General features: G+C 44.0%; 1 protein-coding gene across 2 annotated transcripts in view; it reads left to right on the top strand.

Annotated features, from left to right (window-relative positions):
• Positions 1–15,271, top strand: part of si:ch211-195b11.3 (uncharacterized protein LOC100334344 homolog) — a 56,038-nt gene that overhangs the window by 39,006 nt on the left and 1,761 nt on the right. For both annotated transcript variants that reach the window (XM_051934008.1, XM_051934007.1), the window contains exon 3: positions 4,610–4,719. In XM_051934008.1, the coding sequence (XP_051789968.1) occupies positions 4,610–4,719 (110 nt within the window). The remainder of the gene's footprint in view (positions 1–4,609; positions 4,720–15,271) is intronic.

The raw sequence follows: 15,271 nt of genomic DNA on the forward strand, positions 1-15,271 counted from the left end.
AAGTTGTAATTTGTTGTCTGTATGTGATTGTTGTTCTTAATTTCTGTAAATGTAACTGTTAAGTTTTATGTGCCCCAGTGTAAACTGATTTTGATGTGAGCTTCTTTTGTGGTTGCACTAAGCTTCATTTGACTTGTGCTTTAATTGCTTTGATGCTTGTTTGTTCTGTTGTGCATTTTGTTCCGTGTTTTGGTCAATTTTTGTGTCCTAGTTATGTAACACTTGCTTCAAAACTGATCCATAACTAATGTTGACTCAATTATGTTGACCTGATTTGTAAGTTGCTTTGGGCAGAAGTGTCTGTAAAGTAAACGAAAGTAAACGTACACTGATGAGCCAAAATGTTCTGCACTAGAAGCGAATGCCGTCAGTTCTCTCGTAACAACGGCGCATGTCATGGACAGGGGTGTGTTAGACAGGAAGCTGTCATTAGGTAATCCAAGTCGATGTGTCCATTACAGAAGGCCTGATTGGGTGTAAAGACCCAAGTGACTTTGAGAACAGCCAAATCATTATGGGCAGACGACTACGTCAGAGCATTTCTATAATGCAAAGGCTTGTGGGGTCCAACAGGGTGTTGGGCAGCCATAGCTCATTGATGCCAGAGGTCAATGAAGGTCATTTAATCTCCTATGACCTAATAGAAGGGCTACTGTGGCACAAATCACAGAAACACTCAATTCTTGTTATCCGCGGTGGGTTACATACCTGAAAAACCAGAGGATATGGAACCTGCAGAAATGAAGAAATGGGGTTAGGTTCCGGTAGAATGCCGGCTCAGGGAGAGGACCAACAGTAGGTAGACATGGTCTGGAGGACCTGCCAGCCCACCACTATCTCCCTTTGAGGTTCGGCACTGCTCCTTTCACAGGTTCATCTATGCACACTTTTTTATTACTGTACTTTTACTTCCTCTTAAGTTCAGTTGTCTTGTAGGCGTTCTGCCAGAGGCCACAATTGACCACAGCAGTGGGGCCGATCCAAAAACCTCACTAAACCATCCAATCAGTAGTAGCGATGGGCGGTGTGTACAAAAAGCAGGGACTTCTTCAGTAAAGGCTTATGATCCACACTTACTTTATGGAGAACAACTGTGAGTCCCGGTCCCCGACACAAATGGGGTTCAACGGCTTACCCACACCTCTCAGCACCGTGTAGACACACGTGGATCCATTCAGTGTAGCACACGTCTAAAGGCATCATTGCTCAGTCTAACATTTTGCTACTGCATGACAGGTCTCTCAGAATTCTTTTTTTTGCCAAACATGACCACAAACAGGCCTTGGACAAGCAAAATGAGTTACACTTGTTATAGCAGATAAGCAAATCTGCGGGAATGGAATCCACATATACTGAGGATTTAATGTAATGTTAATGACAGTTATGGGAGTCATGTGTCACGAGCTGTCACAGTGCATCGAGTCCTGCTGTGTACAGGACCAAGAGGCTGCAGGCCAGTCAGAGTGCCCTTGCTAACTCCTCTCCCCCATCAAAGTGCTGAAGAAAATGGTTTCCTGAGCGTTGGAACTTGCCTGTTCTGATGAATCCAACTTTCTTTTGTATCATGTTTGCATCTGAGTTCACCTGCATCACTATTCTGGGGAAGAGATGGCACTACGACAGACTGTAGTAATACAATATGGAGTCCCAAACATAGCATGATAGGTGTTTGGCTTCCCAAAAAGCTCCATAGATAGCTGTACTGAGCAGTGTCTGCCTGGAACAAGCCTCACCCAAGTGGGCCTTAATAAATTGCTCCACTGGCCTGCTTCAGGCTTAGCAGGCCCGGCATGGACTAAAACCTTCAAAAGAAACATAAATTTCCAGAAAAGTCTCAAGAAGCCCCACAAGTAAGAGGGTCAATGTAAGCCTTGGCTTGTTAACAAAAAGGCATCAAAATTACCTTTACATATAAAAAATAAAAATTAACAAAAAGAGGAAAAATACAAGACAGACAAAAAGGGAGTTGCCTAAAATAAATAAAGTCCCAAAACATAAGCAGAATCCACTAAACAGAGCAGAAAGATCACAAAAACTGCTAAAATAAAAAAACCTAAGACATGGCAATACTCACAAAATAAACTCCCTCGCACACGAGAACACTCTCCTGCTGCAGCTTCCTCAGCTTGGGGTTTAAATAGCCAGAGTGAGGCAACATCATCCACCCGCAGAGCCACAGCACCACACGTCACCGCAGATCTAGGCCAGCAGTTTCAGGACAGACGTCAGCGCAGTTTCACAGCAGACTTCAGAAGATGACGTTCAGAAGATTTTGGCAGGTCTCGGCAATGTCCGGAAGTAAAGTCGTGTCATGGACCCTTTCAAAAATTAAGCAATAAAAATGAGAAGGAAAAGCAGTTCATCAAACCAAACGATACACATTATTGTGAAGTTTGGAGGGTTTGTGCCCTCACGTCGTGTCAAAGATCAAACTAAACAACGCACATCATTTCGGTAAAATACACTATTAACCTTTACCTTGCGTTTGGGCCTGTGAGGACCATTTAACATGTCGACAAAATTAAAATCATTAAAAATTGTTTTAATTGAAAATAGTTTGCTTACATTCGTGAACACAGTAAACAATAAAATTACAATGTATACATCACGTCACTGTCACATTTAATTAAAAAGTTAATAAGAAATGTGATTAAAATTTTTAAAAAATGTACTGGGAATTTTCCATTCAACACATAAATAGACTGTTTGGGCAAAGTTTTCTTTTATGGTAATTTGCTGACAATATGACATGAGTTGTCAATCGCCCCAGTTTTTACGAGCCAAACTGAACAGCACTGTAACTAGCATTACAGTCATTAACAATTAGCTCGCTAGCCAAAAAACAAACAAAACATACACGTAATGTTAAGTTCATTTTTCCACCTGTTTGGAAATACAGTACATTTTCAAAACTGTACACTATATTAATAATAACTCTTCGAATTTGCTTTGTGCTCGAGAATGTTGTGCTCGCCTAGAAATGGTGACGTCACTTCCTTCCTGAAACTGCTGGTCCACAACTGCTGGCCCAGACCTGCGGTGATGTATGGTGCTGTGGCTCAAGTGAAGGTTCAGCAGGAATGACGTCAGGGTGGCCCTGCCTCCTGGGGCTTCACCCACAAAGCACAAGGCACATGATGACATTTAAAGATGCAGTACATAATTAACTAATAATAAACAAAATCAACAGAAATAACATAAAAATAAGACAAGTAATCATTCATAATTAATGGAGACGACAATGAAACACATACCTACTATGTAATAAAACACTAACGTCTAGGCGTCCAGTCCCTCAGAGCAACCTGATTGGTCAGTTTGGCTTTGCTGATGCAACGAAATAAGAAGTGCGAGTGTGAGACCCACGAAGAGGAATAAAGGTGCATGCTGAGAGAGTCGCCTTCAAAGAATAAAAAAGGACAGGAGGTGAGAAAGGCGCCTCGAAAATAATGAGAGAGTCTGAGAAGCAGGTTTTATGGGAACACGCAAGAGAAAGGAAGCACCGGTGAAGAGAGGTTCAGAGACATGCAAATAAGAGGAACGGCGCTACACGTAGGGTGTCGCTGGATGCAGGAATGAATGCTCCACTACTCTGAAGAATTTGGGGGTGCCAATTGGGTTGTCCTGCTTATTGTCCGGAGAGAGTACAAAGCACAACAAAAGAAAACGCTCTTTGTTGTACTTCCTGTTATGCGGAATGATAAATAAATCAATAAAGTAAGCTTGTTGGGCTGGAGAGGCAAGTCGTTCGGCGTTTCGCACCATGACGCTTCCTCACAGGACACCCAGGTTTTTATGGCAGCTGAACCAGAAGGGGCGGAGTCAATAGCCCTCGCTGGGTGGCTTCTCAGCACTGTGCCGATAAAAGGAGATGACAGTGTTAACGACAGCGCCCCCTCTCGTCTCAGCAGGTTATGATCCTGTGAGGAGGTTCTCCAACGTGCATGCTTGACAAGAGCTTGAGATAGCCAATATTTGTAAATGATTCTATTGCCTGTCTTTGACAGGCATTGTGGCTTGTATACACAAAAATACCCAACAAATGGGAAGAACATATGCCGGTGGAGGGAGTGTGATGGTTTAGCTAAGGCTCTCCTCAGAAACTCTCAGTCTGGGCATTCATGTGGATTTTAATTTGACACATTCCACCTACCTAACCATAACTGCAGGCCAAGTACACCCCCTTCATGCCAGTGGTATTCTCTGATGGAAATGGCATGTTATTTTAGCAGGATAATGCACCCTACCATGTTTGAGGAACATGATGAAGATATCAAGGTGTCGCTCTGGTCTCCAAATTCCACCAATCTCAATCCAATTTAGCATCTGTGGGATGTGTTGGCACAGCAAGTCTGATCGCTGGTGGCTCCACTTCTCAACTTACAGGAGTTGGAGGATCTGTTGCTGACACCCTGGTGTCACATATCACAGGACACCTGCAGAGTCCATGCCTCGGTGTCTCAGAGGAGCAACAGCATGTTAGGTAGGTGCTCATAATGTTTTTGCTCATCAGTGTATATTTAAACCTTAAACCACCAGGCGGCACTGTGTTCTGTTGTACACTTGTAAAGCTGAAATGTGCCACAACTCAACTTCTTTTTCTCCTTAGGCTGACTGTGGGAAGCACCTGGACGCTGGCTGTACCAAGCAGTACGACCCAGTATGTGGTGCCAATAATATCCCTTACACGAATGAGTGTGTGTTCTGCAAGGAAACCAAGTAAGCTTGATTTATGTGAAAATACCGATCCATTGGGTAACTCAAGTAATTAATACAGTACAGTGGCTGTTATAAGAGGACATTGTTAACATTTCTAGTATTCGGTTCTCAACCATCCTTCCCTCCATTTTCAAAGCCTGCTTTATCCTAAGCAGGGTTGTTGGAGAGCTGGAGCCAATCCCATCAGGTGTAAGGAGTGAGGCAGGAACAGGTGAATAGCCTGGACAGTTCACCTTAGCTGCACGCCTTTGGATTGTGGGAGGAACCTGATGTGGACATGGGCAGAACAAGCAAACTCAACTCAAGGTGGACGCAGGACATGAACCTCAGTCTCCTTATCACTGCACCACCATGCTGTCCAGGTTCTCATTTATTCAGGCATCTATCAATATCCTGAGCAGGGGCACAGGGAAGCTTGAGCCTATTCTATCAGGTATAGGGAGCAAAGCAGGAGCAATCCTTGGACAGGGCGCCAGCCCATCACCAGCCAGCCCATCACAGGGTGAGCAGACATGTACACACATACACACACGGGCTAGTTTAGCCCAGCCAGTCCACCTAAACTGCATGTCTTTAAACTGTGGGAGGAAACCAATGTGGACAAGAGGAGAACACTCAGGGTGGACACAAGACATGAACCCTGCTGTCCTTACTGGGAGGCAGCAGCGCTTCCAATGCACCACCGTGCTGTCCAGGTTCTCATCCATCCATGAGAGCTGGGGAGCTGGAGCCTATCCCAGAAAGTATCGTTAGCAAGGCAGAAACAATCTTTGGACAGGGTGAACACACAGTTTAACCTGGCCAATCCACCTAACCTGCACGTCTGTGGGAGGACACAGATGTGGACACGGGGAGAACATGCAAACTCCACTTAGAATGGACCCGGGACATGAACCCCCATCCCCTTGCTGTGAGGCAGAGGCACTACCACTGCACCATCATGCTGTCCAGGTTCTCATCCACCCACTTCCTTTGTCCATTTCAGAGTCATGTGAGGAGGGAGGCAAGAGCTGATGCCAGAAGCATTGGGCACAAGGCAACGAACCAAGCCTGGATGGGGTCAATAGGCCACTGCAGGGCAGAATCTCACGCTCACTCATACCAGGCCAGTTAACCCAACTTGCATATCTTCAGGATGTGAAAGGACAACCAGTCTTGTGCAAAACATTTCTTTTTTTTTTTGGTTTCAAATTTCAGATGAGGTTTCTGTCCGTTTTTATGGTCTGCTTTCAATAACGTGACTCAGGGAGCAAGTCCAGCCATATAATCATAAAACACACTGGCCACAGGTGTCCAATCAGGGCCACACAGAGAGAAGACCCCTCCCAGTGGATCAAAGGTCCCAAAGATCAAAGCAACTGGCAGCCATCAGACCTCCATTGTCAGAGCAGTCGTTAAAGTTAATAAAACAAGAAGGAGGTGCCCAGTTCAAGTTGGCACCAGCAAAACAAACTGCAATCACGTGCACTGGCAGATATTCAATTACCAGGAACCCACAAAAAGAAAGGTAACTGCAGCGTGCAGCGCATCCTGGCTGAAAATGTCTCTTACTGTAAATAGTTAAGTGAGCAGAAGATGAACTGATCACCGAAAGGCATAAAGTTAAAGATGACACGTTTCTTTTTAGCATTTTATGCAAGATTAGAGTATTGGTTTTGTTTTGTACAATTGTACAGTGAAAAAAGGAAAGGAGCACCATGCAAAAGTTTAGGCACCCCAAGATATGTGAGGCCTCAGATAACTTTTCCCATGGTGGTCTCAAACCTCAATTAGCTCAATAGGGCTATGGCTTGTTCATCTTTAGGAAAGCCCTGGTGATGGAAATGTCAAAGCTGTATAAATTCTCAAACTTTGTCCCAACAATTAGCAGTCATGGGCTCCTCCAAGCAGCTGCCTAGCACTCTGAAAAATAAAGGAATTGATGCCCACAAAGCAGGAGAAGGCTATAAGAAGACAGCAAGCATTTTCAGGTAGCTGGTTCCTCAGTTTGTAATGTTATTAAGAAATGACAGTTAACAGAAACAGCTGAGGTCAAGTTGAGGTCTGGAAAACCATCAAAACTTTCTAAAGGAACTGCTCTTTGGATTGCTAGAAAGGCAAATAAAAAACACCTGCAAAAGACTTTCAGGAAGACTTAACCTCTACTTATCTGTCAGACACCTTTATCCAAGGCAACTTACAACTTTTATGATACAACTGGTGACATTTCTTTTGGTGTTCCAATTGGAGTACAGGCAGGTCAGGGTCACATGGTGTCAGTGGTGGGATTTGAACCCACAACCTCAGGGGTTGCCACACTGCCTTTAGCAGACTCTGGAGTGGTGGTCCACTGTTCTACTGTGCAGCGACACTTGAACAAATGTGACCTTTGTAACAGACATGGCAAAATACCACATGTTTGTAGAATAAAATAAAGGATTTTTATTTTTTTTATCTGCACCTTTCCAAACCTCAGCTTTGACCAGTGACTCAAACACAATAAAAATACACAATAAAGTTCACAATTCTTCCTCCTTCTTCACTTCCTCTGAGTTTTGCCCACTGCTTCCTGACTCCTTCATACGAGGGTTGTCTGGGTTCCGCGCGGAATCACTCAAAATAAGTAGCCAAGGATTTTTTTTTTCTATTTTTCTTATGTACTTCGATCATTTTTAAACTTTTTCCAAGTATTCACCGCCAACATCAATGCACTTTTGGGCTCTTCTGACCCACGCCACAAAACACTCGCGAAAGGCTGTCTTTGGGAGGTTGTCCAGCTGTTCTTTGACAGCTGCAATCAGTTCCTCTCGAGTTTCGAAGTTGTGGCCTCGCAGGGCTTTTGTCACCTTCGGGAAGAGCCAAAAGTCACATGGTGCAAGATCAGGCAAGTAGGGTGGCGGGTTCAAAACGTTGACACCACTGTCTTCAATGAAATGCTTCGTCGCATTAGCCATGTGGGCTGGCGCATTGTCATGATGCAAAAAGTGCCTTCGCAAGTTCTTGGACCGGCCTCTAGCCATCGCAGAAAAAATGTCAGGCAGGCACTGAGTGGTGTACCACTCAGAGGTCACAGTATTCCTCTCCATCAGCGGAATTGACGCGACAATGCCATCGATGTTGAAAAAGATGGCAAACATGGTGCGTTCCACCGAGCGGATTAAACCATCAGAAAAGTCATAAAAAATCATCACTTGACAGTCACGCACGCACGGAGTCGGGAGCTTCGCCGCTAGCGCCGGCTGCGCACTCTCAGTTCGTTTGCTTCTCGTGTTCATTCTGAAGGAAGAGAGGGAGCAAAACATCTGAACAAAAACATGCAACCACTTGAATAATCCCTCTACACAGCAGAACAGATTTCGACAGGCTGACACTCGACAAACGATAAAATTCCGTGCGGAACCCAGACAACCCTCGTATGTGGCAGTGGGCTCCCTTTTATGCCGGACGCAGAAATGTTTCCGGTGTCATTCTGTCGCCTCTGTGAAGCACTTCTGGGCCATAGACAAAGTAGAGTGGTCCTCCCCCGACATCGCCCTCTATCGATCCCATTGGACTACTACAGGGCTGCATTTCAGGACTCCATTTCCCCAGTACCCCTGCAGGTATCCTGAGTGGGTTCTCATATGAGCACATGGGAGATGGAACCACTGCCAAGTTCCGTCTTCCGCTGGTCCACTCCTTATTTTATGTCAGCTGGGTACAGAGTTATCTTTCTGCCCAGCCAGCCAAACGTTCCTCCCGGGCCCCCGTCTAGGTAATAACTTGTGCTCCTCCCTGGCCAGGACGCCCATTCTTAATCCCACACTTTCATGGTAGAGTCCGCAGAAGAAAACCTTTCCTGTATCCTAGCCACAAAATTCAGCACCTGAAATTTGCAAATGAACATCTAAACAAGCCTGATGCTTTTCAGAAACAATTCCTGTGGACTGATGAACCTTTTCGGCCACAATGTGCAAAGGTATGTTTGGAGACAAAAATGGGTCAGAATTCCAGGAACAGACCACGTCTCCAACTATTAAGCATGGGAGTGGACTGATCAGGCTGTGGGCTTGTGTAGCAGCCAGTGGAACACGTAACATGTCATTGGTAGAGGGAAGAATGGATTAAAAAACACCAGCAAATTCTGGAAGCAAACACCAGACAGTCTGTAAAAATCTTGAAGTTAAAAAGAGAATGAGTCCTAAACAAGATAATGATCTGAAACTCTCTCAGAATCTACAATAGAATACCTCGGGTGGTGCAGGCTGACAGTTTGGCCCTCACAGTCCCCTGACCTAAACATCATTGAAAATCTGTGGACAATTCTTAAAAGAGCAGTGCGTGCAAGATGGACCACGAATCTTGCAGAATTAGAAGCCTTTTACAAGGACGATGGGCCAAAATAACCCAAAGTAAAAACTGAAAGACTCTTAGCCGGCTACAAAAAGCATTTACAAGCTGTCGTATTTGCCTAGGGGGGACTTAATAAGGACTGACCATGTCAGGTGCCCAAACTTTTGCTTCAGGCCCTTTTCATTTCTTTCGTATTTTGTACCTGTGAATGATGGAAATAAAAATGTAATCTTGCTTAAAATATTAAAGAAATATGTCATCTTTAACTTGATGCCTTTGGCGATCAGTTCATCTTCTGCTCACTTAACTCTTCACAGTAACAGACATTTTAAACAAGGGGGCCCTAAGTTTTGCATGCTTCTGTAGATAAAACATAAGAATACTAATGTGTGGCAGTGCTCTACACACATTAGAATTCTGTATCCTTGTCATCATGTGTGTGAAGACCACAACCTCTGGATCATCTCCTTAGGTTCAGTCCTGGGGGGCTGCACGGGGGCGCAGCTGTTTGTATTTAACTAGTAGCTCCTGTGGGCTTCATTCTGCCACATCAAGTCCTCTTCTTGTAGATGTTCCCTTTATTACGATGTCCTCCAACTAATTGAGGTCTTTACCATTTTTTTCCTTTCTAATTCTTTCCAAATATTTTATTTTTGCCCCCTCAAGTAAACATTCCTGTCTAGCAATCAAATGGGAGAAAGTTTTCTCCTCTCCTTCGTGCAGAATTCTTTCAGCTGTTTAATTTCTGAGGGGGTGTCTTGCCATCCACAGCTCGTTTCAAATCCCCCCACCCAAAGCATGTCGATGGGATTCAGCTCCAGGCTTTGAGTTGACCATTCCAGAACTCTCCATGTGTTGCTTTTCAGCAATTCCTTGCTGGATTTCCTGGAATGTTTAGGGTCATTGTCATGCAGCAAGGTCTACTTTTGGTTGCGTTTCAGTTTTCTGACAGGGGGTTTCACATTATTCACAAGCTCCCCTCAGATCTACTGGATTCCTTGATGTTGAGCTTGCCAGGCCCTGATGCAGCAAAGCAGCCCCAAACCAGAACAAATCCACCGCCATGCTTTACAGCTGGCATCAGGTTCTTCTGGTGAAATGCTTGCTTTGTATTCACCAAAAAGTTCTGCTAGTACTTTGGCCAAATAATTTTGTTTGTCTTTCGAGAACGCAGTGTTCCAGAGCTTCTGGTCTTTGCCGAGGTGGGCAAACTTTAGTTTTACCCTGATGGTCTTTCAGGACAGCAAAGGTTTCCTCCTGGCACACCTTGGTTTGAGGGTCATGCTGGTGAACCCACATTTCATCTTCAGTAACAATCCATCAGTAAGGTTTTCTTGAAGAAGGTCCAAGTTCTTATGACTGAATTCCTGCTTTCTGATTCGATGGCAGGACTGGGAACTCATCACCAGAGGAGTATGACTGATAGTGGAAACTGCATGCCAGCTGAAATGTCCAGTTCATGGGCCATAATATTAACCTTAACTCAATGTTCTTTCATAATTACGGCTCTCCTCTTTCTGGCACATTTTACTCTGTGATACTTCGACAGGATGCCCCGTGTAGGGATCATCTTCAATCAGCTCCCAACCCCATTTAAATGGCTTGGCCCAAAACTTTACCTTCTAGTATGAAGGTGCATCTTCACCATACACAGCATTCAACCTCTCATGGATTTCCTTTGTAAGGAATTTAATGTTGGAACAATGCTGCCATACGTCCGTTTCTTTGGCGGTTGATGTGTTTGCCATCTTCTCTCTCTGCCCCCATGATAAGAAATGACTTTAAAATGCAGGATTGTCCTGCCAAGACATGTCCTGATCTACAATGACAACTTCAGGTCTTTAACACCAATACATGAAACTAAACAGCCCTCATAGGGATGTGCGTATGTAGTGTGATTTGAACATAAAAACAAGAAACACATGAAAAGTAAATCAAAAACTAAACCAGGGAACAAACCCTGACTGTAACAGAACAAGCTGGCACAACTGAGAAGGGTCTTGCTGCAGCCTGCAATACCCATGACGTACTCTGTTGGCATTACTGGGCTGCGGCTCATTTAAGGTGAAACGGTGACTTGGATAAAGAAAACAGCAAGTGGCGCTAAAAGCCCTGCTTTGTAATGCTGGCTTCTGTGACCTCACACTGCTGTGCACATCTTGGAACTTGCAAGATCCTTAGATACAGGTGCTTCCCCACCACAGGGATCAAGGAGTTCCTGAAACCACTTGTGGTCCCGGGCCACTTTCACATGTTGTGTCCCCCAAACAAGAACTGCAGCCTTTATATAAAATATGTGAGGTGCACAGAATGAGGCGCCATTGAGGAGTTCACAAGCGACCCCTCCACCTTCAAAGGAATCACGATTTGGTGGGGGAGATTATTGCTTCGATACGCCGCATGGAGTGGTGCACCAGGGAGGTGGCTATGAAAAGCGATTCTCTCTCCATCTTCACAGCTAACTCTCCAAACTTCAAACTACTAACAGATTTGTAACGCGGCGCCAGCGATTGTGGTCAACCAATCAGCAAAATTCACCGCCCGAGCCACACCCACAATAGTTCTTTAGTCAGCCAAAAGTTCATACCCTGAAGTAGGACAACTACAAATGGCCCAAGTTCAAGTGCTGGGAATGCTACAAAAGTTCCCCATAATGTGTCCCATAGTTAAGACAGCTTGCTAGCAATTCAATTTGCTACTGAACTGGCGTGGTTCCTGCGTTCTGTACACACACTCAAGTTCACTGAAGAGAAGTGTCTTAACAACATGGAAGACAGGGATGGGGGGGGTTACCTCAAGGGTCTAGCATCCTGGGTTCAAATCCTGTACCTGAATGTTATCTTCCGCGGAGCATTTGCAGGTTCGTCCACTGTGTCTAAATGGATTGTCCTCTGTGAACTCCGGTGCCCCTAAAACATAAGAAAAGATCAATGGGATCCCACTGCCTTCCAGTAAAGATATCTTTATAAAGCGTTGCATCCGCAAAGCCTACAGCATTGTGAAGGACCGCTCCCACCTCTCTTTGTCCCACTTCCATCTGGCAGAAGGTACTTTAGCATATCCAAACCAGTTCTGACAGGTTCGGCAACAGCTTCTACCCATTGGCGGTCTGGAGTCTGAACTCTGTGCTGCCTTCCTACCCTCAGATTTATTTAAATTTATATGCAGTACATTTGTTACACAAGTGTTCTTATTATTAGTTGTTGTTGTTATTTATTAATACCTATTCACTTACTTATTAAATATTTATTTATCTATTACCCATCGTAGACCTCAGTATTAATGCTTATAGTGCACCATCTATTGGAATGCATTTTGTAATGCATGTAGTAATAAAATGCATTGCATTTGTCATTCCAACAGATGGTACCTCACAAACATTTCTCATAATAAAATGCATTACTATAGCTTTCTGCACCCCCCCAACCCCCCCAAAGAGGGAGCAGCTCTTCTGCTTTTTGGTTTCAGAGGATGAGCAGGTTGCAGAGTATGCAGGAGGTCATTTTGGAAAGTGCCACCAGGTATCCCCCATACGAGGAGTGGATTAAAGTCACTTCCAGTTACAAAATCAGTGGCTACTCATAGGGGTATTATTTTGTCATTCACAGCTTTAATTCATTGAGTTATAACTCTTTCTGTTTGGACTCGAATGTCCCATTTGGCACCTTCTGGTCTGAAGGGGTCTCTGCAAAGATGTCCGCTCAACTCTGAGTTACACCTTTGTGACCCGATGAAGTAGAAGGTTGTCTGGTGCGGCTGGATTTCTGCATCCCTGTTAAATCAGCTGTCTTAACAGGCCAGCTGTCCACTAAAAAGCCTAGCAGGATGAGCAATGTATGAAAATGTGCAATAGAAATAAACATTGTTGTTGTGTGAATGTCAGCTTAGATGTGGAAGTGGACCCTACAATGAACTGGTGCTCTGTTCCCTGCCAAGTGCCCAGTACTGCCACGTCGAGCTTTAGCCCCCTCAGGCCTGAGGTTGAAAACAGGGGACATAATTAATATACAACAAATACACAATGGGGTGGCTGCGGAGTGCAGATGGTCACCCTGGGTGATTTCTCAAGCACGTTCTTAACTGAATTAGTCTCTGCGTCTGGAGCTAATCCTCAGTCACTACATTTGTCCTCATGATGATTACGGTGACAACACAAGGAGTTCAAGACAGCAGACACTCTTCAAGTAGGTCTGGGGATGGTCCCAGGCCAGGCAGAAGCTATAATTCCCCACAACCCACCCAGAGTCTGTCCGCAGTCTTCTGCCGAGTACATGTCCTGTGCGAGAGCACCTGGGGGCACCTTGGAGGAGAGTAAACAAATGTGGACACCTGCTCTTTACTGATTTTGTGGGGAATAAGGACCTTTCTTCACCCAAAGTGATATATATAAAAAATATATTATATATATATATATATATATATATATATATATATATATACAGCGCATCACTTTTTCCACATTTTGTTATATTACAGCCTTATTCTAAAATGGATTAATTTTTTTCCTCAGAATTCTATACACAACACCCCATAATGACAACATGAAAAAAAGTTTACTTGAGATTTTTGCAAATTTATTAAAAATAAAAACACTGAGAAATCCCATGTACATTAGTATTCACAGCCTTTGCTCAATACTTTGTCGATGCACCTTTGGCAGCAATTACAGCCTCAAGTCTTTTTGAATATGATGCCACAAGCTTGGCACACCTATCCTTGGCCAGTTTCGCCCATTCCTCTTTGCAGCACCTCTCAAGCTCCATCAGGTCCTCTTTCCACCGAGGACCTCTGGAGCTCTGACAAAGTGACCATCGGGTTCTTGGTCACCTCCCTGACTAAGGCCCTTCTTCCCCGATCGCTCAGTTTAGATGGCCGGCCAGCTCTACGAAGAGTCCTGGTGGTTTCGAATTTCCAGTTATGGATGATGGAGGCCACTGTGCTCATTGGGACCTTCAAAGCAGCAGAAATTTTTCTGTAACCTTCCCCAGATTTGTGCCTCAAGACAATCCTGTCTTGGAGGTCTACAGACAATTCCTTTGACTTCATGCTTGGTTTGTGCTCTGACATGAACTGTCAACTGTGGGACCTTATATAGACAGGTGTGTGCCTTTCCAAATCATGTCCAGTCAACTGAGTTTACCACAGGTGGACTCCAATTAAGCTGCAGAAACATCTCAAGGATGATCAGCGGAAACAGGATGCACCTGAGCTCAATTTTGAGCTTCATGGCAAAGGCTGTGAATACTTATGTACATGTGATTTCTCAGTTTTTTTATTTTTAATAAATTTGCAAAAACCTCAAGTAAACTTTTTTCATGTTGTCATTATGGGGTGTTGTGTGTAGAATTCTGAGGAAAAAAATGAATTTAATCCATTTTGGAATAAGGCTGTAACATAACAAAATGTGGAAAAAGTGATGCGCTGTGAATACTTTCCGGATGCACTGTGTGTGTGTGTGTGTGTGTATGTGTATATATATATATATATATATATATATATATATATATATATATACACACACACACACATACCCACACAGGGTGAGCAAAAAAAAGTACCATATTTCAAATGTTTATTATACAAAAATAAAACACATTTCATTATTACATAAAAAAGGGTATACAAAATAGATTTTTTTCACTGTGTTTTAAAAATTATGTCTTCAAGATGGTGGCCATCATTAGCAATACACTCCTCAAAACAACTTCTGAATTCTGGGGGAATAGCGTCCTTGAGGCTTCAAGGTTTTGAGGTCAGTGTGTGTATACCTTCGACTTGAGATTGCCCCACAAGAAGAAATCACACGGAGCGAGATCAGGTGAACATGAAGGCCACCCAACATCACCATGCAGGGAGATCAGCTTCCTCGGAAACATCTTCCACAAAACTTGCATGGATCTCCACATCATATAAGCTGTTGCTTCATACTATTGAAACCAGGCATCAACCATATCCATTTCTTCCCATTGGGGCCACAAAAAGTTCTCTAGCATTTCAATGAAACGTTCTAAAGCGATAATGGTGGTGGCTTTGAGGCTGAGGATCTGCACTGGTAAATCGGAAAGGTTGCCAGTACAAATCCCATACACGCCAAAAGTGACTCTACTTCGTTTGGCCCTTGATTAAGGCCCTTAAACTGCGATTGCTCTGTCCTGGGTATGACGTTAATCTGCATCCAGCCCTGCTTGTAGGCCCTCAAACCTGCAGGGAAAAACTCTGGGCATTGGTGGCAGAATTGGCA

Source organism: Erpetoichthys calabaricus, chromosome 11, assembly GCF_900747795.2.
Source record: "Erpetoichthys calabaricus chromosome 11, fErpCal1.3, whole genome shotgun sequence".
Classification (NCBI taxonomy): domain Eukaryota; kingdom Metazoa; phylum Chordata; class Cladistia; order Polypteriformes; family Polypteridae; genus Erpetoichthys; species Erpetoichthys calabaricus.